Source organism: Scyliorhinus torazame, chromosome 12 (assembly GCF_047496885.1).
Source record: "Scyliorhinus torazame isolate Kashiwa2021f chromosome 12, sScyTor2.1, whole genome shotgun sequence".
In the NCBI taxonomy this organism is placed as follows: Eukaryota; Metazoa; Chordata; class Chondrichthyes; order Carcharhiniformes; family Scyliorhinidae; genus Scyliorhinus; species Scyliorhinus torazame.
Genome location: NC_092718.1, coordinates 57,919,975 through 57,947,880, shown reverse-complemented (window position 1 = coordinate 57,947,880; position 27,906 = coordinate 57,919,975). Strand labels below are relative to the sequence as shown.

Genomic DNA, 27,906 nt, shown 5'->3' with positions numbered 1-27,906 from the left:
TGCAGAAGCAGGCTATTTGACCTATCGAGTTTGCACCGACCCTACGAAAGGGCGCACTCCCTAGGCCCACGCCCCCGCCCTATCCCTGTAACCTCGTGAATTGGTCATGGCCAATCCACCTAACCTGCACATTTTTGGACTATGGAGGAAACTGGAGCACCCGGAGAAAACCGACACAGGCACGGAGAGAACATGCAGACTCCATGCAGATCGTCACCCAATGCTGGAAACGAAACCTGGTCCCGTGAGGTAGCAATGCTAACCACTGCGTCACCATGCCGCTAAACGGAAAGTTTCACTGGACTGACAAAAATGACTAATAATGTAAAATGTTTTGTTCAAAAAGTTCTGCAAACGTTTTTTAATAATGAGTGCAGACACATGAAAATGTGGCATTAGTTAATGCTACAGTGGCTCTGTAAATATGTTTTGATAATCATTTACCATTAAATTTTATGTCAACAATTATGTTGCAGTGGCCACCCCCACCATGGGTGGAGCTGTTATGTTCTCATTGGCCAACCACCACCAGTGCTACTGTAATGCTTTCACATCAAATCCCAACCAGAGCGAAGCTGGTAATCAGATAAGATACATGATAGTTATATGTACTGTCATGAACATGTAATTATATTATAGATGTTAAGGACAACTGGTTTAAAGGTACACTTTTGCTATCTAAGCTTTTAAATCGAGTTCAAAAGCCTTTTTCAAAATGGTGGTATGGACAGACATTTTAGCACCTTTCTGTGTTTGTTCACACCTTGTCAGACTCTATTTCCAGAGCTGATCACTGTAATGAAATGTACATAAGCACGCCAGTGAAGGGTTAATTGTTACATCACAGTGTAATTCAAATACTAGAGGGCACCACCGGTTTCTAGTATAAATATCATACCTCAGGGAATGCTGGGTAGTTAGTAAGAGTTTGCAAAGGAGATAGACTGATCACAGCATGAGGAGTAGTTTAGATTAGAGAGAGTTAACACGAGGAAATCATTAGTGACTACTAGATTATAGATTACTGCTAGACAGATTCAATATTGCTAGTTATAGTTCAGTAGCGTGTGCGAACTTCATTTAATTTAATCGTTATCCAATAAATTAGTTTTGATTCAATCTAATGATTGGTGGTTTCTTTGTTATCAACTCAACAGACCATTCTGGAACAAAAGGCAAAGAACAACAACATATTACCACCAAAGGTAATATAACAATCACAGAGTCATTAAAATGCAAGCGCTGTCAACTGAATCTTTTAAAGATATGAAGACTCCCTAGCTTCTCAGAGAACAGAAAACAGGAAGGGTCTTCAAAGGACCGCAACATAATTCTTTGCCTGGTGGAACAATAGCTCATTTGAAACTGACATTAGCACTATTTCCCTTTTGCTGTGATAAAGATAGGCTGCAAAAACCATCTGTACAGAACCCCCAAAAGAACTAAGAGGCATCAGAGAAGGTTCTCAGCCTAGGGAGAACAAAGAGGAAGGTACCCTGAAATCAACTGTTGCTCTGTTGAAAAGAATCTAAGCAATCAACACGTGCTGCAAGTGCAGAATTATTGAGGAACAAGACACCTCCCACCCTCCCTCTCTCCCAGAACCTGCTGCATCTACCTGAAAAGGCAAAAACTTGAGTAATCGACTACGGAGGCTTTGCAGCTGCTGAACACAAATCTTCAACTTAACCCTTCACTCCAGATAACCAACAATTCTACTGCAAGCTGCAGAGCTGCAATGTCGTCTTGAAGGACTGAACTGAATTCCACCTTTATAAGTATCTTTTAGCCTTATCTGCATTTAATCTTTGCATGTATTCAGTTAGTAACTTCACTACTTTTACTTAAGTAACAAACAGCAGTGTTTTTTTGCAATAAACTAACCTTTTCTGGTTCAAGACTAAAGTGTTGCTGCTGGTTAACTTTAAGCTGAATCACTTGCAAATTAAAAGGGGGCTACATACACATACACTCACACAAATTGTTAGCATATGGACCACTTTGAGAAAACACCTTTTACCTGGTCGTGACAGGACATAATTAAATATGTATGTTAAAAAATAGTAACTGACTCAAATTATAGACAAACGTGTCAGATACAATCACATTTTGCAGACATGTAAACTGACAGCTAAATTAAACGTAATCCCCAAGTCTATTTTTATATTGCTCGACAATGAGAGCTGCTAGACTATGGATGGAATTCACGGTCAACGGTCACTCATAAGTTATTACAGTGTAAAATCTGGTGAGTTCAGTTGTTCTATTCTTGAAGACAGACTGTCAATGCATAATCAGTCCAGCACCAACCTATGAGCTTTGGAGCCAGCTCGCCACTACAAATGGAACTGAATCAATAAATCTGCTGCCAACAACTGTGCTAAATGCATAAATTGGGTTTCAGCAGCACCCAGCCTGCCAGGAACGAATAAACTGGCCCGTAAAACATTTCATGGCGAACTTGGTGCTGCTCAATAAATAATCAAATAATTGAACATGGAATGCTTCCTTATAAAACACTACTTCCTCTGACGTCGTCAGCAACATGACAGATCTACTAAATAATTATTAAAACATTGCAACTGGTATCATTATTGCTTCTGACATCCTGATACATACATAGATACATAGAACATACAGTGCAGAAGGAGGCCATTCGGCCCATCGAGTCTGCACCGACCCACTTAAGCCCTCACTTCCAGCCTATCCCCATAACCCAATAACCCCATCTAACCTTTTTGGACACGAAGGGCAATTTAGCATGGCCAATCCACCTAACCTGCACGCCTTTGAACTGTGGGAGGAAACCGGAGTACCTGGAGGAAACCCACGCAGACACGGGGAGAATGTACAGACTCTGAACAGACAGTGACCCAGCGGGGAATCGAACCTGGGACCCTGGCGCTGTGAAGCCACAGTGCTAGCCACGTGTGTTACCATGCTGATCAATAGATTAAAAACCTTGAGGGATTGCTTTCACTTTACTAAATTATTTGATGCTATTATACAATATTAGAGAAAAGATGCTAAACAACTTCATCTAAAGAACCTCTACTCAAATTAAAAAGAATATACTTTGAGAAAATATACTTCGCTCCAGAATTAATACCAATTACAACAATAAGAATTTTCACCTCTTGTACTTGTGTTAGCCGAGGAGATCTCAAGGGTCTGCTCAGGTGGGCTTTGTTCCAACTTCTGCATCTGATTTGCAAGTTTTTCTGCATGTCTTTTCCTGGCCTGCTCCCGTCGCTGAGCTATCTCTTCTTGACTCAAGGGTCTCCAAGAAAAAGTAGAGAAAGCAAACACATTGACAAATCGTCATCATAGACCTTTTACTAAATAAGAATTACTCAACATCTGGTGTTAGTAAAATCAAGACAGGAGAACAAAGACTTTCAGATGCAGAACAGCTTCTAGATCCTTGGGATGTTCCAAAGCACTTCACAGCTAAAGAAGTGCAGTTGTTATGAAGGTAAATGTGACAGCCAATTTTTGTAAAGCAAGGTTCCACAGATGTCCATGAGATAAATTATCTGTTGATCTGTTTTTGCTCAAGTTGGCTAAGGAATAAATACTGGAGAGGACTCAGGGAGAAACCCCCTGTATCTTTCAAATAGTGCCACGGGAGAGCTTGTATCTGCCTGAAATGGACAGGGCCTTAATTTAGCAGACTGAAAGACAGCACCTGTAACAATGCAGCATTCTCAGTTATAACACTTGAGCATCACCAAGTGTTCTGGTCTGAGTGTGGGGTTTGACCACAACCTTCTAAATCAAAGAGGCAGTGTATACCTGCCTAGGGTTGACACCTTGGGTGATGTGAAAGCTGGACTGTACACTTTAAACAAACATATGTCTATAATCAAATGCAATTTTTCTGAAATTATATTGAGACAGGATTAGAAATAAGGTAACTATCATTGTACAATGTTTCCTATTTTACCAAGAGCTTTATTCAAATGTTTGCCGAATGAATACATGCTGAAAGATAATTCCTTCAAAAACAGTTTCATACATGATTAAATTAGGATATATTCATGTCCACCAAGTACCTCGGCACTTTACAGAAATGCAGATTAAATAAACAGTCACGGAGCTCAACTGGGCAAAATAGATTAAGCACTCGGTTGAAAGCCTGACCTTTTAAGCAATCTCTGAGTGCTGATTCAATGTAGCTGGAGTTCAGGCCCTCAGAGGTTCCAGTTATGACCAGTTTAAAAAGAAGCTTCAGTTGGAATAAACATCTAGATTTATAATATGAAAATTCTGATCATACAATGGCATTCAGCACACTGAATAATACTAACCTGGAACTGGGCATTTGGGAACATTCGGGACTTGAGCTCCAAGACTGGTGTGATGTGAACCAGAGTTTTCCTAAATGGCTATTCATCCCCTACAAGTTTAATAACTAGAACGTCCTAAAGTGGAGTTGAGTTTTTTTAATCCCCCACAGGGGAGTTGTGAATGCAAGGTAACGCTTATGGGCTTATTTTTCCTTCCAATTTTCTCAGCTTTCCTTTTGTGCATGTATTCATTTGGCAAACATTTGAATAAAGTTCTTTGCAAAATAGGAAACATCGTACAATGATAGTATTAAACTACTTGCTGACATGTAGTTCCACATACATCAAGTACAATGTGTCAGACTAGTTTTCCAACCAAAAGGAAAATACTTAACTTCAATCCCATCCCCAAACTATTTCTACATGTACACATTTCCAGCAAAAGTGGCTGCATAGCAATCAGGAATGATTACCTCTCTTCCTAATTTGTGAGCACTAAGATTAACGGTACAGTTACAACCACTGTCCTGTAACAGCCACACATTTTTCTTATCTGCATAACTTAGCTGCTCACTTAACAAATTCACTGAGAGGCATGGTGGTGAAGTTGATGGGGAGAGTTACAGTACATGCTGACACATTTACTCATAATTCACCACAAGATAGGAATATCCAGTTGAAATATATATCTATAAATATGCATTCTTAGTGTACTAAATTTGAAGAATTGGTGAAGCAAAACCTCAATGACTGTAAGTAAAACTGAGCAATTTTAAAGATTTCAAACTTAGCTAATTTGTTGGTGTAAACACTACCAGGAAGATGTCAAATGGCACTGAAACACAGATCACACTATCACATGATCATACCATCATAATGGTAGCCCCTTCACAAGATCGCTCTGGTTACTATTACGACCCAAGACCAGACCCCAACAGTGGCTCAGATACTAGACAGAAACCCTAATATTTTATTTTAATTTTGTAAGACTGAGGGAAGGATATCTTGTTCCAGGAGTGATTGCACGAAGAAATAGGGATAATGGTATATTAAAACAAACTTTATTATTAACACAGTATTAAAATATCTTTAACATCACACAAGAAAATAGCTTATATTACCCCCTGAAACATTGCTACTCAATACAGTGTATACAATACCCGTAACTGCTACCTTTATTCCAACATAAATAACAAGAAAAACATCTCAGCTCTCAATGTACTGTTAAAATATCATTAGAACTCAGGAACACTTGCTTTACAGAGGTGTTCTTTAAGAAAGAGAGATCTTGTGCCACTCCTTTAGAGAAAAGCCCTGAATCCTGTCAGAACCATGCAGAAACTCTGGCTGTATTTCTTTAGAAGATGCTTCTCAGTTTGTTCCAGCTCCCCTTGTTCTCAGACAAGTTTGCATTGCTTGGGAAGACTGTTAAATCTTCTTTAACTGAAGTGCAATGAGAACAAACTGTTGGACTTCTGTTCACAGCTTCATCCAGAACTCCACTGACCTGCTTTTCTGGCAAAATGCCTGCTCCATGAGCTCCACCCAGTAACGACATCATCTTACGGCCATGCAGTAGCAGTGAAGCTGTTGCTTCACTGCACCAGGGATCAGGGTTCCATTCCCAGCTTGGGTTGCTGTCTGTGCGAAGTCTGCACGTTCTCTCCATGTCTGCGTGAGTTTTCTCTGGGTGCTCCGGTCTCTTCCCACAAGTCCCGAAAGATGTGCTTGTTAGGTGAATTGGACATTCTGAATTCTCCCTCAGTGTACCAGAATAGGCGCCGGAGTGTGGCGACTAGGCGATTTTCACAGTAACTTCATTGCAGTAATAAAGCAAGCCTACTTGTGACACTAATAAAGATTATTATATGATTACCAAGCTGAAATCTAATTAACTCCACTTGCTTAATCCAAATAAAACTGCATTGTCCAAGTTTTTAACGATGGCTGAATTGCACACATGGCTCCCAAACCCTTGTTGTCTTTCAAACTAGGATTTATTTTAAAACATGACTGCAGTAGTCAAAGACTAACACAGGCTTTTAACCCTTACTACACCAAATACCTATAATGCAATACATCTGAAATTCCTACATTCATCTCATAACCATAATTTATGCACCCACTTTCAGGCAATAATGCCAAACTTTTTTACCGATATTTCAGGATGCATTTCGCCCTTTTCGGCATTGCCTCTTCAATTGCCAGCCTGTGCTGAGTTAGTTGTTTGCATCCTTTCATACAACATTGGCTCTATTCCTCAGATAGATCTTAGTTAAACTTCATAGCAGATATAAAATTACAGCTTATTACCTGTTGCTTTAAAGCAGCAAGTCAAGTAATTAAATGCTTGCCAATTACAAATTAATGGATTATAGAAAATTGCTATTTAACAGAACATAAATAACATTATTATGGGAACTTTTTAAAGTGAAGAGTTACTCTGATTGGTTCATTTTAGAATCACTTATGTAATCAGCTGCCACAAATGTCCAGTAAGGATTGATTCCTATGTGCTTTGATGTACAAACAGGACTGAGTTCCTCAGTAAATGTCATCTCACAATTTACCAATATAGGTCAAACAGTTTTCAGAGTGAAAAATAAATGCTGTTTTTCATTTCATTTACAGCTGACAAGGTCCAAATGGTTTCTGAACAATAAATGCCTCAAATTCATTCTGGTTTCTGTCTATCATTTGTCTTATTTCCCATCAATAGGAGCTGTAAAAATTCCAATAAAGGACTGGCTATGCATTAAATCTAATGTCTGTTCTGCTATCTGCACCTTGTAAAAAGTGACTTTACAATGTGAAATTCATTGGTAGAGACTTAATTCATAATCATCCAAAGTAACTTATTTCCATAAATTATTAACTTGGATCTATTATTTGCCTAGAAAAACATAAATCAGCCTTGTATATTGCCAATTTCCGTGGCAAATCTTCATTCAAAAGGGCAGAAATCAAACAATAAGAAGCCGAGGACCATAGATGTTTATAGCATAAGAGGCCATTAAACCTATCATATCTGTGTCAGTCCTTCATCAAAGCAATCCAAAACAAATCACAATATGTAATGGCCTCTCTTTCAACTGCTTTCTGCTGTAAAAGCATTCCATGTTTCAACAGTACTCCGAACATGTTTGCCCGATCTCTTTCCACACTCTCATTAAAATGAATGATCTCTTGACCTTGTCATTGGCTCCAGCACCACAGCGTTTTAAAATCCTCTTACTAAATATTCTCTTGGTCTTCTTTGCTCTGGTGGAAATAGTCCGAGTTTTTTTCATATCTGGTTTTTCCATTTCTCACATCATCCAAATGGATCTGCACCACCCCTACAATTTCAGCATTACTTTCTATAATGGTGGTGGAGGAGCGGGGGGGGGGGGGGGCGAAAAGTGACACACACTTGTTGTATTCTCTATTCGGCTCGGATGCATAGTGTTGAATAAAGAACACAAAGCTTTGTTAATGAACAAAACTATAAATTTATTACACTACTAAGATTCGTTCACATTCCTAAAGTAGAAGGTTATTGTATAAGACTATGCTATCTCTAACTTACAGAACTCTCAAGTATACAAATGCTCTCTATGCCTGACACTCTTCCAGCTCTCTCCTAACTCTCAACTCGTAATCATCTTCTAATCCCAGAATCACCAGGTCACATGATATTTATACGACTGATCTGTGGTTCCCTCTAGTGGTAAAAAGCGTGATCAATAACTTGTTAACTCTTTACATCCCAGTAAATATACATATCATTACAACACTGTCCTCAACTGTGGGCATGATTCTCCCAAAACATTTCTAAGTTAACTTGTGGTGCATTGTTCAGGGACTTTCCTGCTGGTCTGCCGGTGAGTTCCCCACTGCTATTCAATGATATTTAGTCATTTTTTAGGGCCCTGGGGAGTTTCTCACCGGTTTAGTCCACACTTAAAAAATTTTTTAGCACTGGGGTGCTGAACTCAGAGATCGGGCCGCCATTTTGAAAAGATGGCCCGATCTTTAAGTGAGCTTGCGGGCCCTCCACATCCGCCACCCATGGGCAATGTCACCCCTCCACGCACACATGGATACTGCCCCACACCCCCTAAGTGAGGGACACCCTGCTATGGGTCCCTGGGCGTCCCCCCAAGCACTCTTCCAGCATCCTCTTCCTTCTAGGACCTCCACCCATCACCCAACCAACCAACCTCCCAGCGGCCCCTACTTACCTGCTCTGCACTCCCTCAACCTTTAAAGCCCCCCCCCCATCACCCTCATTCTATGGGCATGGCCCCCCTCGCCCCCGACCTTTGGCAGTACCACCCTGGCATGGGCACCTTTGGCAGGGTGGCAGTGCTCCTGCTGGCTTGGCAGTGCCATCCAGGCACCTTGGCAATGCCAGAGTGACAGTGACAAGGTGCCAGCTGGGCAGTGCCAAGGTGCCCATGTTGCAAGGGGAGGGCTAGGGAGCCAACCTGGCACTTATCCTGACCACCCAGGGGTCTCCGGTCGCCCTGGAGACTGCCCAGGTACCGTTCCGCGTGGTCCCCGTTAGTGTGGACCATCACTGATTGGCGCCAGGCTGCAGCCTCCCTGGGGAGGTTGGTGAATCGAAGGAGGCCGGTGGATGCCGTGTAGGTAAGTCGTAATTAGGTTTACAACCTACTTCTGTGAGCATCATTCAGTCCCACCCATTTGAGGTGGGGTTCAGACGTCGAGACTTTGCAGGTCTTCGGAAAATCTCGGGAGGCTCGCTGCAAGCCTCTCCTGGCATTCACTGGCCGCGTTGCGCTCAAGCGAGAGCACAATGGGGCCCGAGAATCGCGTACTACATCTTAATTATTACCGTACACAAATTTATCATCTCTGATTTTCATAATGCCCCATTTTAAAACTCAAATTATTTATTGCCCTTGTTATGCTTTATCTACCTCTCACTTTCAAGGAATTAATTATTTGTAGCCCCCAGGTTACTGCACACTGCCATTGTTTCATTAGCTTCATATTCCTCTCGTTTGTGCTTGCTCCCAAAATGCATTACTCACCCCCTGCAATCCATTCAACCTAACCTGTTTATGCTCTCTTGAAGTTATCTTGCTTCCTGTTTTCGTACCATCAGCAAATTTTGATTTTGTGATCCTTACATGCATTGCAAATAATCAATCTTTCCCTTATACATGCTGATCCATTTGGTACACTATCTTCAACCATTCTTCAATCCACTAATTCAAACACTTGGGGCCTGAATCTTCCAAAATATTTCCGAGTTAATTTGTGGCCGGTTTTTCAGGGAGTTTCCCGCCGGCTCTGCCGCCGAGTTACCCACCGCTATTCAATGACACTCAAGTCACTTTTTTGGGCCCTGGGGAGTTTCTCAACGGTTTAGTCCACATTTAGAATTTTTTTAGCACTGGGGAGCTGAACAAGATCGGGCTGCCATTTTGAAAGGGCGCCCCGATCTCTAAGTGAGCTTGTGGGTCCCCCACACCTCCCACCCATGGGTAATGTCACTTCCCCACACATATGGACACTACTCCACACTCCCAAGTGAGGACACCCCACTATGGGGTTTCCCCCCTCTTCAGGCTCTCCCCAAGCCACCTTACAGCAGCCCCTCCCTTCCAGGACCCACAAGTGAGGGCACCCGACTATGAGGTCCTCCCACTTCAGGCCCACCCAAGCCCCCTTACAGAACCCCCTCCATCCAGTACTCTCACCCATCACCCCCCCCCCCAAACCTCCTGGAGGTCTTTACTTACCTGCCCTGCACTCTCCCACCCTTCAAACCCCCTTCCACTCATTTTATGAGCATGGCCCCCCTCGCCCACTGGCAGTGCCACCTTGGCATCCAGGCACCCTTGCACTGCCACTGTGGTACCCAGACAGTGCTCCTGCTGGCTTGGCAGTGCCATTCGGGCACTTTGGCATGCCAGGATGGCAATGTCAAGGTGCCAGCTGGGCAGTGTCAAGGTGTCCATGTTCCAGAGGGAGGGCCAAGGGGCCACCCTGCACTTACCCTGACCACCCTGCAGTCTCTGATGGCCCGGGAGACCTCTCCAGGTGCCGTTCCGCCTGGTCCACGTTTGTGTGGACCAGCACTGATCAGCGCCCAGCTGCAGCCTCCGCGAGGGAGGCTGGTGAATCCCGCGCATGTAGGTCATGAGTAGGCATACAACCTACTTCCGTGAGGTTATTCGGTCACGCCCATTTGGGCGGGGATCCGACTCCGACGTCTCACGACACTCCGGAGAATCTAGCAAGGCACGGAGCCTGTCGGGAGGCTCGCTGGAGGGCTTTCCCAGCATTCTTCGGCCGTGTTTCGCTCAAGCGAGAGCCCAATGCGGCCGGAGATTCATGCCCATAATTTCTCGTCTTCAACCAGCCTTTTGTGTCGGCTCTGATATCATAAGCTTTGAATTTTCGGAACAAGCCTCTCTGTAAGACATCGTACCAAGTGCCATAAACACAGTCACAACACTTCCTTTACCAATCGAATCAATCACTTCTTTAAAATAATAGAAACAAACAGTCGTCAGGGGCTGGTTTAGCACAGGGCTAAATCGCTGGCTTTGAAATCAGACCAAGGCAGGCCAGCAGCACGGTTCAATTCCCGTACCGGCCTCCCCGAACAGGCACCGGAATGTGGCGACTAGGGGCTTTTCACAGTAACTTCATTTGAAGCCTACTTGTGACAATAAGCAATTTTCATTTCTTCATTTAAATAGCACCGTTAATGTCTCGCACTGTTTCACAGGTGCTAATAAGACAAAAAAAACAACCTCCGAATAAATAATTTTGAATGAAACATAGTGCTTCTGCCTTATCTATCCTCCTATGTATATACCAGAGAAAATCAATGTTTTAAAAAAAAAAAGTAGAATCTATACTCGCCTCCAAAGATAAACAGTCCCGTGTACTTTAACATTAAATAAAAATGTTTTTTTTTTTTAATTAGTTCAGGGGATTGTGGGCATCCCCAGCTGGACCAGCATTTATTGCCCATCCCTTGGGCATGTCCTTGAACTGAGTGGTCTGCCATTTCAGGGGCACTCAATAGTCAACCACATATCTGTGCATTTGGAGTCACATGTAGGCCAGACCAGGTCAGGACAGCAGATTTCCTTCCCTAAAAGGACATTAGTGAACCAGTTTGTTTTTACAACAATCGACAATGGTTTTCATTCAATTCAAATTTCACCATCTGCCATGGTGGGATTCGAACCCAGGTCTCCAAAGCATTACCCTGGGCCTCTGGATTACTAATCCAATGACAATACCATTGCACCATCGCCTCCCCAGAAAATAAAGCGGCACAGTAGCACAGTGGTTAGCACTGTTGCTTCACAGCACCAGGGACCCTGGTTCAATTCCCGGCTTGCGACACTGACTGTGCGGAGTTTGTACGTTCTCCGTGTCTGCATGGGCTTCCTCCGGGTGCTCCAGTTTCCTCCCATAAGTCCCAAAAGTCGTGCTTGTTAGGTGAACTGGACACTCTGAATTTTCCCTCAGTGTACCCAAACAGGTGCCAGAGTGTGGTGACTGGGGGATTGTCACAGTAAGCTCATTGCAGTGTTAATGTAAACCACTTGTGACACTAATAAAGATTATTATAAGGCCACTTTCAAGAGAAAATCACCAATCATTTTTAATTTCACTACCAATTGGATCAATAATTAGACTGACACAATAAAATCATCAGATCATAGAATCCCGACAGTGCAGAAAGAGGCCATTCAGTCCTTCGAGTCCGTACCCATCCCCTGAAAGAGCACCCTAACCAATCCCTCATCTTGCAACCCCTTATAGGGACAATTTAGCATATCCAATCCACCTAACCGGCATATCTTTGAACTGTGGGAGGAAACTGGAGCGCCTGGAGTAAACCCAGGCAGACACGGGGAGAATGTGCAAACTCCACACTGTCGCCCGACGTCGGAATCGAAACCGGGTCCCTGGTCCAGTGATGCAGCAGTGCTAACCATTGTGCCACCGTGTCGCCCAAGATAGCTAATGCACTTATGGAAGAATGACAAAGATAACTTTTGAAGTGTAATCACTCGCAACAGTAGAATAACTGGTGCCATGGCTAAATAAAAATGATGAAAAACTGTCTCTTTCCTGATATTTCAATTTACTAATTCAAAGTTTATACTCTACCCTGCAAAAACTGGAATTTGAAATTTCAATCCCTCTCAATAGATTCATAGAATTTACAGTGCAGAAGGAGGCCATTCAGCCCATCGAGTCTGCATCGGCCCTTGGAAAGAGCACCCCATTTAAGTCCACACTTCCAACCTATCCCCGTGTTCCAGTAACCAAACCTTTTTGGACACTAAGGGCAATTTAGCATGGCCAATCCACTAACCTGCACATCTTTGGACTGTGGGAGGAAACCGGAGCACCCGGAGGAAACCCACGCAGATACGAGGAGAACGTGCAGACTCCGCACAGACAGTGACCCAAGACGGGAATCAAACCTGGGACCCTGGAGCTGTGAAGCAACTGTGCTAACCACTGTGCTACCGTGCTGCCCTTATGCAACATCAGAACATTTGTCAACCATTTCCCTCATAAAATAATAATCAACAATGCCGCTTCCTTCAACAACGGTTCAGTTTATGGGAAAGCAAATGCATTCAGATTTTCATGTGGATTTTGGTGGTTAATTTTCCCAATCAAAGATAAGAGTTAAGATCACAATGTAATCTTAACAAGGTTTATACAAACAAAAGTAGTATTTTAAATCCATATCATGTTAACTTGTATTAATAGCTGCCATAAGCTCAATGATAAAAAATATTGGTAGTGAGATTAGTTTGAAAGATTTTCTTTGTCAAACTAAGTTAAAGAGCTAGGATCTTATTTTTGTCCCCTATTTTAGTGAGGTTTTGTGTCTTCAGAATCAAATTTAGAGCAACTTACAACAATCTATTTGTTCAACATCTGAGCTATATATACTGCTAATAGACTTGATAATGCTCTATTAAGAATAATTGTACAATTGTATTTAAGACAGAATTCTGCCCATCATTCAAGGTACATTTGTAACATTTCTACCCTTCAATGAAGGTCCATGAACTATTTTTGTTCACTACACATATTAACAAATGATCAGAACATATGCTCTACTTTCTTTTCCAGTTAGTTGTATGGACATAATTTTTGCTACAATCTGGTTAGCGACTGTTAACATTTAAAGAAGAAATTGAATACCCAGCAATTAACCGACAGAACTGTGCTTCAAGATTTCACATTTATAAACAAAAACAAACTTTATTGCATAACAGAAATAATTAAACAAAGTAAACTCCATTAACTTAACACTATGGCTTATGCTGTAAACTCTGTTCTACTTTCTATTTCCCTGCAAGAGTTTCCTAATCTCCTACATGGGGATCATTCTATTAGCTTTTGGCAAAGCAACTCTCCCAAGAAAACGCTAATCCTTTACTGAAATTACTGCAGATGTTATGGCTCCAGTTCTTTAGCTAAGATTAGGTAAGATCACTTTTATGACTCTCAGTCTTTTTCTCTGACTTTACCCAGTAAACACAAATTACCTGTTGAATTGTTATTATTTTAAGTATGTGTGGTTTGCCAGCCTCCAGATGTCGACCATGGATTTTCCCACTGAATTTACATTTAAATATACAATTTATAAAACTAAAAGTCTATACCCTTAAAACATATGAACTATGACATTAGGCACGGTTAGTTTCATAGTTTATAACAGAGGTGGATGTGGGCATTAACATTTTAAAATTATGAGCCACTAAAGTAATAGCTGCATTCTTCCACAAATCTGACAGATGTCGCTATGTGCCATTGGCATCAAATCCATTAAAAAATCATTAGTGGAACGTGGAAATTGCATTATTTAAATACTGATGCCATACTCTCACAGCAAGCAATTTCTGCTTTGCATCAATTATGCGACTATTATGCCTCGTCATAACATTCTATATTGAATCATGGATTTTCTTTTCCATTGGTGAATAGAAATGAAGGAACAGATCACATTATGTTGGATCTAATTTATTGCTAATCTAGTACTCCAGGAAGAATCACTGAGCCATAGTTCCCTCTGGCTTCTCCCATTTTACTTGGGGTCGTCACAATGTTGGTTGGTTGCCCTTCGCCACCTCCTCACACAGATAGAACTATGCTATGAAATAATACACAATTTTTTGCTTTCAATGTATTCCAAGATATTATACATCAGAAAGTTCCTGAGGACTGCCAATACATTAGCCCTCGCTACATAGAAAATCATGTTCACATATCTTTCTCCCTGGCATTAGTTAAATGTTCTAGCTGAAATTCAATCCAGTTCACAAAGTATATATTCAAAAGACAATGTTACTGAATTTGACAAGTATAAATTGATTTAAAAAAAAATCAAAATAGAGTACACAGTCCATTAAACACTATCCGGAGTAAGTGTGTGGTGTGTGTAGGGTTGGGGGGGGGGGAGGGAGCGGGTGTTGTAGATTTCTATTATATTATCTGAGCAGACTTAAGCTGAAAGGTGAACTCCTCAGTTGTGTTGAATTCTTATGTATTTCCCAGCTAGGAATCAGACTCGTGCCACCAAGAGAACACTCTACGCGCACAAGCTAATGTGTGGGCAGATTCCCAAATGGTATTTTTAATATTTTCACAGCAGGAGTGGGAACGCTTACTTTCTCAGAACAATTTTGAAAAGCTTGGTTAGGGCTTGCAATACAGTTTGCTCGATCCTTTGCCAACAAAACTTGACCGGCACTGTGCTTGCACTCCACATGGCATTATGCTCAAGCAGTCTGAGAGTCTCCCAAGAGTATCTCATATTGCTGCATTCCAGTCAGTTGGAACTGGTCTACAGAGCAATGCTGCCATATTCACATCAAAACAGAAAAGGTTGCACTTGTGACATGAGGCTGGCAATATAGCTGCACCCCTAAAAATGTGTATTCTAGTTAATTTATCCTGTAGCTTGTTTCCTGGAATAATTGGTGATATTCTACTTTAGTCTAAATCTAAGGATAAGTGGAAGCACATTTTTAGCTCAAAATGCTAGATATTAAATTACAGCAATAATGGACAAGGAAAGAAAAACATACAAAAAAGGAACATTTGCAATTACACATTGGAACAAGGCTTTTCTTTATGCATTTAACCACGTTTTAACAAACTTTTATGGTGAATTGCAGTTTCATTGAGTAGACTTCGAAAAACAGACAAAATAGAAGATGTCAATAGCAGCTGACATGTTTTCTACAAGAGATTTGGCTGATGTCATAGAATTGCTAATAATTTACATTCAACAAAAAAAAAATCACTGCAACACAAAACGTTCATGGCAAATGTTTGTGCATAAAATGCAGCCTATTTTGCTACGTTGTGACAGGAATTGAATAATCAAATTTCAAGACTCCTTCAAGGGGGAAAAAATGTCAAAGCTAATGCTAAACTTTGCTGAACAACTGTTTTAAAGTCAGTTGCTTGCTTGGCTTTATGAACAAAAGGTATCCACATTAGGATGAAAAAAGTTAGAATAGGTTACTGCTGAATGTTTAATAAGTACAATGTGACACTTGGCACTGGATCAAGTCCTACAGACTTGCTGCTGTGCACTGCCAAGTATGCTGTTCACCACCATTTGTTTTGACTGTGGTTTCCATTGTCTAACTTTCACGATGATGGATACAATCTGAAACAACAATGTCCTATATTTAGGCAACTCACCATGTTCCAAAACAAGCTTCTCTTTATCTGGGAAAGCACAGTAACATTATGCAGAAATTAATGAGAATGTAAATGTGAGTTGGGGGAAAGGTTTAAAGTCTAATTTCTGAAAACCATTTTGTGGACTGCACATTGCTTGCAGTTTTTTCCTCCAAAACAAATCAATAAAAACACCAGATTTCTTTGTCTTCATGGGTTTCTAATTTTGTTTTCAAGGATTTCTAACTAAAAGTAGAAATGATTAAAAAGATCTTTCCTTGATTGATTTTACTACCTGGCAGATTTTATTCTGGAAAATTAACACAAGGCTGTGTATGACCTAAATGACGGGTTATTTGTTGTCGTCAGGGTTGACATGGTTTTAAAATATTATTTGGGTCAAAACACAGATTGTCTGGAACCTTTTCCAAATAATGCACAGTCCAGCAATAAAGTTTAGCACTGGGTGAGGCGAGAACTAATTTGCAGTTTCATCAAGTATACTGATAAAGGTCAGCATACAAGGTCCAAATTAATGCAGCAAAAAGACTCCGATCCAAACGCAGTTGGTAAATGACTAGCGTACACGGTTACATCGTCAAGACTCCCTGCACCTAATAAGCTCCTTTTGTCACAATAACCCATGGTTGGTGCCTTAATAAGACACCACCCCCCATGATTATCGGCCTGTGGTCAAAACGATGATCCCTTGCAGAACAACTCTCCTTTGACAGAGTATAACCCCCTTCAGAAGCATAATGAGTCACATCCCTGCCACAACTCCACCCCCTATCCTCCCCACATCACGAAAACCTCCTCCTTCACAACAGGGTCACACCCCTTAAAAAACTTCAACTTGTCGTCGCCGTCCCCCCCAACCCCTCCTCGTCAATAATTCCTGGGGACCACCACCAGTCCAGGGCTATAACAGCCATAGCCTCAGTATTAGAGGAGGCTAATATTAATTCCTATGTTAGCACTGTGTCAGTTTGGCTCAGTGGTAGAGGTGAGAGGCTACCATTTGCAAGTTCAAGTCCTCTTCTCTATTTCACCACATACTGTTGGCTGACATAACAGTGAAACACTGAGCACTGAAGTAGTGCTACTTTATCAAAGATGTGGAGATGCCGGCGTTGGACTGGGGTGAGCACAATAAGAAGTCTTACAACACCAGGTTAAAGTCCAACAGGTTTGTTTCAAATCACTAGCTTTTGGAGCGCTGCTCCTTCCTCAGGTGAATTCACCTGAGGAAGGAGCAGCGCTCCGAAAGCTAGTGATTCAAAACAAACCTGTTGGACTTTAACCTGGTGTTGTAAGACTTCTTACTGTACTTTATCAAAGGTTTCACCTTTTGGTTGAAACATTATATGGCTGTATGTTCAGGTGGATGCAAACAATCCCAGGACAATATTTTCAGAGGGATGGGAGTACTCTCCCAGCACTTCAGTCGATATTCATCTCTCAACCCAAACCAGAAAAATGGATGAATTAATAATTTATTTCCCTTTGGGAGAAAGTAATATATGAGTAGTGAAGCACTTTAGGGAATCCAAGGAGAAGCAAACTTCTTTGTTTAACTGGTCTATCTCTTCAAGAGAATGCTCAGATACTCATGTGGAGGAAGTAATCAAAATAAGCAATACTGGAGATTAACTGCAAGCTGAGGGCTGCAGATTTGCAGTGACTTGCAGATACCCAGCTCCTACTGTTGGGGAGTGGCCAGTTTACCAAGGTCACAAAAAAACTACACAGAACAATTGGCTTTTCATTCTATTTTCCAACATTTTTCACCTCCTGCAATGTATGACACTGGGAACTCCTAAAATGATCTCTGAAAGGCAGACTGGTACTGTGCGCACAATGTCTACTGGTATATTAGACACAATACAGGAGAAGAATCAAGTTATGATTTTGCAACATAAAGAGAAAAATTCCATCCAATCCTTGTAGCGTCAGTGCATTTATGCCCGCAACTACCCACCAAGACTGGCAATTACACATGTCAGAATTAAAATCTTAGGACACATCTGAATTTGGAAAGAAAAGAAAAGCAAAAGTCTAAAAAGTCACAGCATTTTATTAATTAATTTAATTCAACCCAACTAACACACTGTCAGTAAATTACAAAGTAAATTAGTGTGTTTCAATCTCAACAAAATAGGATTAAATAAATCCCTAGAAACAAAACCATCACCTCCATACACAGAGGGCGCGATTTTATGACCACGTCACGCTTAAGTGAGAGCACGACGAGGCTGTTAAATAGTGGGAAAGGACACAAACGAGAACCGTGCTGGCGCCGATCTGTTTGCGATCTAACCAGCCCGCTCCTGTTGGCGAAATCCGAATCTCGCCCTAGCGTGGCAAGAAATCAATAATCACCACTAAAGACCAATCTCCATGCAATTAACGGGAGCCACCCCAGATCTAACAGCTCCCCTGCAAGTGGTCACTCGGGCACCGATTAATATGGGGGGGGGGGGGGTGGAGGCAGTGGTGGGAGATCAATGGGGAGACTGGAGTGTCCCGGGGTGGAAGATATTGTGAACCCAATGGAATTTGCCCTGGTAGCAGGGCAGACATCGGAGAAGGCGGCGGCAGCAGCAGGGTTGACAGGAGTTCGAAGCAGTGGCCCATGCGCTGAGCTCCACCCCACACCCTGCAGACCCAGCCGTCCAACAGGCCAGGGAGTGACGCAGAGGGGGAGGCCCGCGGTGTACAAGCGCCACTAGTCCTTCAAGCAGATGACAGACAGCACATGCCGCAGGAGGCTCCGCCTCAACAAGGAGACAGTGCGGCACTTGTGCCAAGTCCTCGCAGACTTGGCACAACGTGGAGGAGGAGGAGGAGGATACCCGCTCCCAGCGGCTGTGAAGGTCACCGCAGCCCTGAACGTCTATGCCTCAGGGTCATTCCAGGACTTGAGCGGGAACTTGTGTGACATCTCACAAGCTGCAGCCCACAAGAGTAACCGTGAGGTCACAGATGCCCTTTTTTCCCGGATAGCAAACTGTATAAACTTTGACATGGACCAGGCCCAACAAGATGCCTGGGCAGCTGAATTCTCCGCCATCGAGGGGATGCTCAGGTCCAGGGACTAATAGATGGCATGTCGCCATCCGCTCACCGGGCCGTCTGGGAGTGCCCTTCATTCACAGAAAGGGGTTCCACTCTTTGACCATCCAGCTCGTGTGCGACCACCAGATCATGCAGTTGTGTGCACACTTCCCAGCCTCTTCGAGGACAACCCCAGGATAGCCGGTTGGCTGTTGGGAGATAAGGGTTAGCCGCTGAGGACATGGCTAATGACGCCATTATGGAGGCTGGTGACCAATGCGGACACCCAAAACAAGGAGGCCCATGCAGCCACACGGGCTGTCATTGAGCGGTGCATCAGACTCTTCAAAATGCGGCTCCGATGTCTCGACCATTCTGGTGGTGTTCTCCAGTACACCTCCCAGAGGGTCGCTAGCTTTGTGGTGATCTGCTGTGCCCTCCACAACTTGGGACAGTATCGGGGCGACTTCCTGGAGATGGAGGGGGAGGAGGAGTATGTGGCCACCTCCGAGGAGGAGTATATGGCCACCTCCAAGGAGGAGGAGGACATGGAGGCGCTGGATCAGGAGGGGCTGGAGAACGAGCTCGGGAAGGAACCCACAAGACAAGCTTGAGGCTGGAGGACAGGTGGTATCGCCGAAGGTCCGGCAAGCCCGATGGCCAGGGAAGCCCTCATCCACATCACCTAGGATGTGGTCTCGTCCGTCATTCCCCCTCTCAGATGCGGTCCCAGGTGAATCTATCGGCATGAGTCCCGTGGGACCTTGTTAAATGGGCCAATTGATGTTTTATTGCGGTAACAGCCTCACCAGGCTGAGCATCAGGGAGCTCGCGGCATTTCCCGCTCGCTACCACACTTAGAAACATTTGAATTAAAACGCGCCCAGAATATTTGTTCTTCCTTTACTGCAGATCAATATATGGAATCAATTAGCTATAGGCACAAAAGCAGTTTGCAAACAAATACTAGCTGCAAAAGATTATGCTATTTCTTCACAAAAATATGAACACAAAACCTCATTCAGGAGAAACACTGTAATCTTCTGTATTGCAAGTTTCAAATTTAGTGTTTCTTAAGTTTCTCCAAACCGCTGTTTCAGCATTTGTGGGATTGTGCTCTACACAAATTGGCTGCTATGTTTGCTCGCACAATACTGTCTGAACTTCAAAAGCAATGTAGTGAAGCAATTTGGGCCATCTTACGGACAAGCAAAGTTCTTCCTTTGACCTGGTCTATCTCTTTAAGAGAATGCTCACGTACTCCACGTGGAGGGAGTAATCAAATTAGGTAGTACTGGAGATTAAGTGCAAAATTCCTGCTGAGAGCTGTAGATCTGCAGCAAACTTGCAGATATCCAGTTTCATTAAATGCTATTTTTCCAGGCATACTGCATTCACGCTTAACATGTTTCACTCAATATAATTTAGAGGTAAACATTTTACTGGGAAAATAAATTTATTATTCATTAGCTTTTTTAATAATGTAAAATTTACCGTTAAAAGCACTTGTGTCTGGAATACAAATGATAGATTATAGTTCTTGGCAGGATCGTCTTCATTCTTTGTAAAAGCATGCTCCAAAATAAGAGACTATCTCTCGTCTGTTTGGTCCCTAAAGAACACTGTAGGGACATGTAAATCTGTCATATTTTCACCTGTTGAGATGCTCCTTATATCAGACATCATACAAGCTAGTTCATTTTGACCTGGATGGCAGCAACTTAGCTTCATGATACTGCCCTAAGGCTGGATAATTTAATACTCAGTGAAGATTATGTGGTAGAAAGGCCAGAACATGGTGTACGAAGAATATTTTCATTCAAGAAATGAAGGCGACCGTACCAAGATAGACAATCTGTCTTTCTTTGTACAGTATGTGCACACTAAAGCAATGCATTTTCGGAAAAGGGAGGTTTTCTGAATTTACCATCAGTGCTAGGGCACCTTTGTCAACATGTTGTACAGATGCAAGATCCAAACATCATGATTTATGAATGTTAGCAAAAAGAGTTCACTGAGAATTTTCCAGGAACGGGTGAGATGATTATTAATTTATCCACTAGGCTGTTAGTTGCAAGACAGCGGGAATCAAAAATGTACTGAGCCACCTATTCAATGTTGAGCGCTGTCACTGACCTCAACTTCCCTGGAGAGGGTAGATGCAGGGAAGATGTTACCAATGATGGGTGTGTCCAGAACCAGGGGTCACAGTCTGAGGATTCAGGGTAAACCATTTCGGAGAGAGATAAGGAGACATTTCTTCACACAAAGAGTGGTGAGCCTGTGGAATTCATTACCACAGGAAGTAGTTGATGCTAAAACTTTGAGTATATTCAAGAGGCGGCTGGATATAGCACTTGGGGAGAATGGGATCAAAGGCTATGGGGAGAAAGCAGGATGAGGCTATTGAGTTGGATGATCAGCCATGATCGTGATGAATGGTGGAGAAGGCTCGAAGGGCCAAAAGGCCTCCTCCTGCTGATATCTTCTATGTATCTATGTATTTTCGCTCCACAGCTTCCAACCTCAATCTCCCAATCCCAGACAGCCCGCTTCTGCCTCCTCCCCAAAATCCAAACAGGACTGTCCCGGTAGGCCCATCGTGTCAGCCTGTTCCTGCCCCACCTAACTAATTTCTTCCTATTTTGACACCATACACTCTCCTCTTGTGTTGTCCCTTTCCACCTACATTCGCGATTCCTCCGATGCTCTACATCATGTCAACAACTTCCAGTCTCCCGGCCCTAATCGCCTCCACTTTACCATGGATGTCCAATCCCTTTATACCTCCATTCCCCACCAGGATGGCCTTTGTTCTCTCCGCTTCTTCCTCGAACAGAGGCCTGAACAATCCCCATCCACCGCCACTCTCCTCTGTCTGGCTGAACTTGTCCTCTCACTGAACAATTTCTCCTTTAACATGTCTCATTTCCTCCAAACCAAAGGTGTGGCTATTGTTATGGACCAGGGTTTAGATAACTCCAAAGTATATCATGGAGTTCACCTGACCTACAACTGTTCATCGATTTTCGTTACTATGAGCACAAGGGCCTGCCTTTCAAGTGTTATTCAACAGAGGCTTAAGCACTTTTAATCAAAAACCAGCTTTATTCTACGAATTTAGCTAACATTTTTATAAACACACACAGTAAGCATTTTTATCAACTACAAACATAAATACCCCACAAAGCTACAGTAATCTATGTATCACCCTCCATAAATTCTCCCCTTTAACTGTTCCAATTTAATAACAAGATCCCATAAACCAGAAACCCCTTTTCAAAGGTGTGGCCCCAACACACGGCACTCTTACTGTCTTTAAGACTTGGTAAGGATACACCTGTTCCCTTTCCAAAACAACAGGTTTGGATTCCTTCCAGAAAACAGTTATCACTTTTAAGTTATCAAGTAATCTGGAAACAGCTTTTAAACTGAAGATATAGAGACACTTCTTTCCAACCTGTGCAATACAAAACCAGATCAAACTCAAAGCAAAAGTTAAATCAGAGCCACAGCCCAGCTCCACCCACACAATGACATAATTGAAGCCATGTGATAAGACAAAAAGTGTCACTCCCATGACACAATGGATACCCTTATGCGTCTCAGTTTTGCCTATCTCTTTATGGAGTATGTGGAACATTCCTTGTCCCAGTCCTACTCCAGCCCCATTCCACAACTCTTTTGGGTGCCACTTCATGTTCCTGTCTGGACCTGAAAAAATGTATTAATTTTGATTCCAATTTCCACCACTCTATCCCCCTCACTTGGCCCATCTTCAACACTTCCCTTCCCTTCCTTGACCTTTCTATTTCAATTTCTGAGGATAGGCCATCCATTAGTATCCAATACAAACCCGCCGATTCCCACAGCAACCTCGATTACAGCTCTTCACACCCCACATCCTGTAAAGACTCCATCCCATTCTCGCAGTTCCTTCGCCTCCGTCGCATCTGTTCCGATAATGCCACTTTCCAAAACGATGCTGCTGACATGTCGTCATTCTTCTTTAATCGTGGTTTCCCACGTCTCTGCTCTCATCCCTTCCCCTCCCTCCTAGAACCAGGATAGGGTATCCTTTGTCCTCACTTTTCACCTCACCAGCTTCCGCATTCAAAGAATAATCATCCGTCAGTTCTGCTAACTCTAGCATGATGCCACCACCAAACACATATTGCTCCCCCTGTCAGCTTGTCGCAGGGACCATTCCCTTCGGGATACCCTGGTCCACTCCTCTCCTCACCCTAACACCTCTCCCTCTTCCCATGCAATGGCAGGAGATGCAACACCCAACCCTTTATCTTCTCCCAGCTCACCATCCAAGGCTCTAAACACTCTTTTCAAGAGAGACAGCACTTCATGTGCACCACCTTCAATCTGGTCTATTGCATTTGCTGCTCCCAATACTCTACATTGGGGAGACTAAGCACAGACTAGTTGACCGCTTTGCAGAACACCTTCGGTCCATCCACAAGCAGGACCTAGACCTTCCTGTTGCTTTCCATTACAACTCACCATCCTGCTCTCATGTCCACATGTCCTTCCTTGGCCTGCTGCAATGTTCCAGTGAAGCCGAGCGCAAAACAGTATCTCATCTTCCGATCAGGTACATTACAGCCTTCTGGACTTAATATTGAATTCAACAGCTTCAGACTGTGAACTCTCTCCTCCACCTTCAACCCATTTTTATTTCTATCAATTTATTTAAATTTCTTCCATCAATCTGTTTTTTCCTTACCATTGCCCCCCTCCCCCCACCCCACCCGACTTGGGCCATCTGTTCCTTTTTCCTTGTTGTCCTTTGGTTCACTGCTTATATTTGTTCTCTGATTAACACATTCTAATATCTTTATGTGCCACGAACTGCATCCTTCTTAGCTTTGATCAACTGCCTGACCAGCTATTGACCTATTACAGATTCTGATGGCCTCTTTGACTGTCAATGGGAGGTTAGTTGCATATCAATAGCGTGGCTGTTTTCTTTGTCTAAACGGGAAATCAAACAGCCAAGATAACGCTGATGGGTTCAAGTCTGGGCACCCCAGGAGAGAGAGACTTTGTTTTAGAGGCAGTGCGGAGCTCAGAGAGAGAGAGAGAGAAGGAATTCTGGTATGAATAAGTACTGAAAAATGATCTGGGCAGCCACTGAGAGAGGTCATGAAAGTTATAGAGGAGAAGGCTTTGGAAATCAACCGAGAGAGGTTATGAAAGTTGCCACTGAGGCAGGCTTTGAAAAAGGGATCTGAACGAATATCCCTAACAGAACAAAATTGCTTCGTAAATGCAGGTGTTACTTTTCTCTGCCGGTGTAAGTGGCATGAGAGCTGCATGTTCTGCAAAGTATTGTTTCATGGGAACAACTGTGTTAGGGTTAAGAAACTACATATAATCTGTTAGTATTAGAGTTGAAGTTTAAATATTGTTTTCTTTTCTTTCGTTTTGATAACATTTGTTTATAAAATAACCAAGCCCTATTTCTTGCATTATCATTTCTGGAATGAATCGGTCTTTCCGCGCCATCTAAAAACTTAAAAAAATTATGAATGTAGAATCACTACAGTGCAGGAGGTCATTCAGCCTATTGAGTCTGCTCTGGCCCTCTGAAAGAGCACCCAACATAGGCCCATTCCTTCACCTAAACCCTGCAAACCCACCCAACCTGCATATCCCTGGACTCAAAGGGACAATAGCATGGCGAATTGACTTAACCTGCACATCTTTGGGCTGTAGGAGGAAACCAGAGCACCCGGAGGACACACACACTCCACACACACAATCACCCAAGGCCGGAATTGAACCCGGAACCCTGGCACTGTGAGGCAGCAGTGCTAACCACTGTGCCACCATACCGCCCTGTATCTGTTCCAGTCTCGTAGCCACTGTTGAGAGCTGACTGGGTGTCCGTAACATTGTACATAATAAAAATGAGAAATTGGAAATAATATTGAAAACAAGCTAATGAAACAACTTATTTTAACTTGTGAAAGGTGTTTTACAATTTTTAAAAATTCAAGCAGCATTTAATCTAAATCCGAAGTCATTGGACGAAATTTTTTGACTATTCCCCTTGGCGGTATTTTCTGGTCTCACCGATGGCGATCCCAACCATGGGTTCCCCAGCAGTGGAGACTGTACAACGGGAAACCCTGTTGACTGCAGAATGACTAGAAAAACTCAGCCACTGTGTTGTTCAGGTAAACCGAAGTTTGGCAAACTATCATTACAATTAGCCATGAAATCACTGGGTATTAGGACCGGGAATAAAATATAGATTTAATATTTACCAGTTGGTTTAGTGGCTGTCACATCCGACTTCAAACTGTGAACTCTCTCCTCCACATTCACCCCATTTTTATTTCTATCAATTCATTTTAATTTCTTTCATCGATTTGTTTTTCCTTCACCAACGTCCCCCCTTCCCCCACCCCGTCCACTTGGGCCATCTGTTCCCTGTTCCTAGTTGCCCTTTGACACACTGTTCTGCCATTATCACATTCTAATCTCTTTATGTGCCACTATCAGCACCCTTCTTAGCCTTAATCACCCCTATTTACATTCCCTTTGTCTTTCTGTTCACAACAGGTTTGTCAATCTCCACCTATCGCTGACCCTCTATCCAGCCTCAGGGCTCCCCCCGCATCCTCCAAACAATAGTGTAAATCTGATCCTATTTCCAGTTCTCTCCAGCTTTGGCAAAGAGTCACCGAGACTCGAAACGCTAGCTCCCTTTTCACTCCACAGACGGTGTCAGACCTGCTGAGATTGTCCAGGATTTTCTGTTTTTGTTTCAGATCCTGCAGTAATTTGCTTTTTATCAATGTTGGCCACAACCTGATAGGAAGCAAATAATGAACCTGTTCTGCAGGTTTAACATAAAACACAATAAATCAACACACCAATTCAAACAGTGAAGAACGGGACAATAATCTTTTATTCTAACTGCCATCATACAAAAACTTTAGGTATATATTCTTGATTAATTATAAGGACAAAGGAATTAGAATGCCAAAAATAGAACTGTTGCTCTATACTGACCTGGTTGGCTAGTACAGTATTAAAGGAATAAAAGTTTGACTGAAGTAATTTTCAGGAAAACATTTGCTATGGTACCTTCACATCAGCTCAGAGATACCATTATTCTTGTAACACTAAAATAAAATTCTAGTTTGGGGCAATAAAGAACATAGCATCCTGGTTATTGCAGAACATCTGGAAATTAAGTTAGAGGGATTCTATGCTTCGCTCAGCATGGGTTCCTAAATGAGATGTCATCTATAAGGGGCTGGTTTAGCACAGGGCTAAATAGCTGGCTTTTAAAGCAGACCAAGGTAGGCCAGCAGCACGGATTCAATTCCCGTACCAGCCTCGGAATGTGGCGACTAGGGGCTTTTCACAGTAACTTCATTTGAAGCCTACTTGTGACAATAAGCGATTTTCATTTCATTAAAAAAAATGTCATACTCAACTAACCAGCCAGCCTTTTTCCAAAGAATAGCTTGAACAGGAATAAAACTGGTCTTGCATTTTGAGAGGAAGAATAAGGAGACGAAATATGAACTAAACTGTACAATTTTAAAGCGGGTGTATCACAGGGAGAACTTAGGGTTTACATTCACTATTCTTTAAAGTGGCAGCACATAGAATCCTAGGTGTTATAAATAGAGGCACAGATACAAAAGTAAGGAAGTCACTTGTGGTATTAGCCCTCAGCTGAACTATTGTGTTCAATTCTGGGCACCACAGACTAACAGAGGGCAGATCATTCAAGGTCAGCCGGATGTGCGTTGGAATATTCAGGTATAGAGTAACAAAGGCATGGATGAAGCTTTCAGTAAGATGAACTGAGGTAGGAAAAGATTTGGGCAATGTAACAGAGGTGAAAATGGGCATGTAGATTTGTGGTTAGAAACACATCTAGGAGTCAATATGGCACCAAGTTTGCAAACAATTTGGTTCAGCCCTGAGATAGTTCTCAGGGAGGGGGATGGAGTCTGTAACTACGGAGCAGAGTTTGGGTAAAGAGTGGGACCCTGACTTCAGTATTCCCTGCTCACCCAGTACTGGATAGCAGCTGGGCAGAGGAGTCGAGAGAGGTGGCGGTGAGGTAGAGCTGGGTGCCATCATGTGGAACCTGATGCTGTGTTTCAGATGATGTCACTGAGGAGCAGCATTTTTTAAAAATGGATTTAAGGGATGTGGGTGTCGCTGGGTAGGCCAGCATTTATTGCCCATCCTAGTTGCCCAGGGCAGCATGGAAGCATAGCAGTTAGCACTATGACTTTACAGCGCCAGGGTCGCAGGTTCGATTCCCAGCTTGGGTCACTGTCTGTGCGGAGTCTGCACATTCTCCCCGTGTCTGCGTGGGTTTCCTCCGGGTACTCCGGTTTCCTTCCACAAAGACATGCTGTAAGTGAATTGGACACTCTGAATTCTCCCTCCGTGTACCCGAACAGGCACTGGAATGTGGTGCTTAGGGGCTTTTCACAGTAACTTCATTGCGGTGTTAATGTAAGCCTACTTTTGATAATAAAGATTATTATTATAGAAGGTGGTAGTGAGCTGCCTTCTTGAACCACTGCAGTCCGAGGTGTGGGTAGACCCACAGTGCTGTTAGGGAGGAAATTTCAGGATTTTGACACAGCGACAGTGTGTCATATATTCCCGAGCCAGAATGATGAGTGACTTGGAGAGGAACCTCCAAGTGGTGGTGTTCCCATGTATCTGCTGCCCTTGCCTTTTACATGGTAGTTGAAGTGGTTTGGAAGTGGTCTATGGAACCTTGGTGAGTTCCTGCAGTGCATCTTGTAGAAGGTCCACACTATTGCTATTTTTTGGCGGTAGTGGACGAAGTGAATGTTTG

The 27,906-nt window shown here is 42.9% G+C and overlaps 1 protein-coding gene and 1 long non-coding RNA gene across 4 annotated transcripts in view; one reads left to right on the top strand and one right to left on the bottom strand.

Moving 5' to 3' along the window:
* The window catches only part of efl1 (elongation factor like GTPase 1), a 450,668-nt gene that overhangs the window by 261,390 nt on the left and 161,372 nt on the right, over positions 1 to 27,906 (bottom strand). For all 3 annotated transcript variants that reach the window (XM_072468746.1, XM_072468749.1, XM_072468748.1), the window contains exon 13: positions 3,135 to 3,280. In XM_072468746.1, coding sequence (XP_072324847.1) covers positions 3,135 to 3,280 — 146 coding nt within the window. The remainder of the gene's footprint in view (positions 1 to 3,134; positions 3,281 to 27,906) is intronic.
* On the top strand, positions 46 to 1,905 carry LOC140386417 (uncharacterized). Its single transcript, XR_011933610.1, has 2 exons — positions 46 to 249; positions 1,158 to 1,905. It is a non-coding gene; the product is annotated as an uncharacterized lncRNA (long non-coding RNA).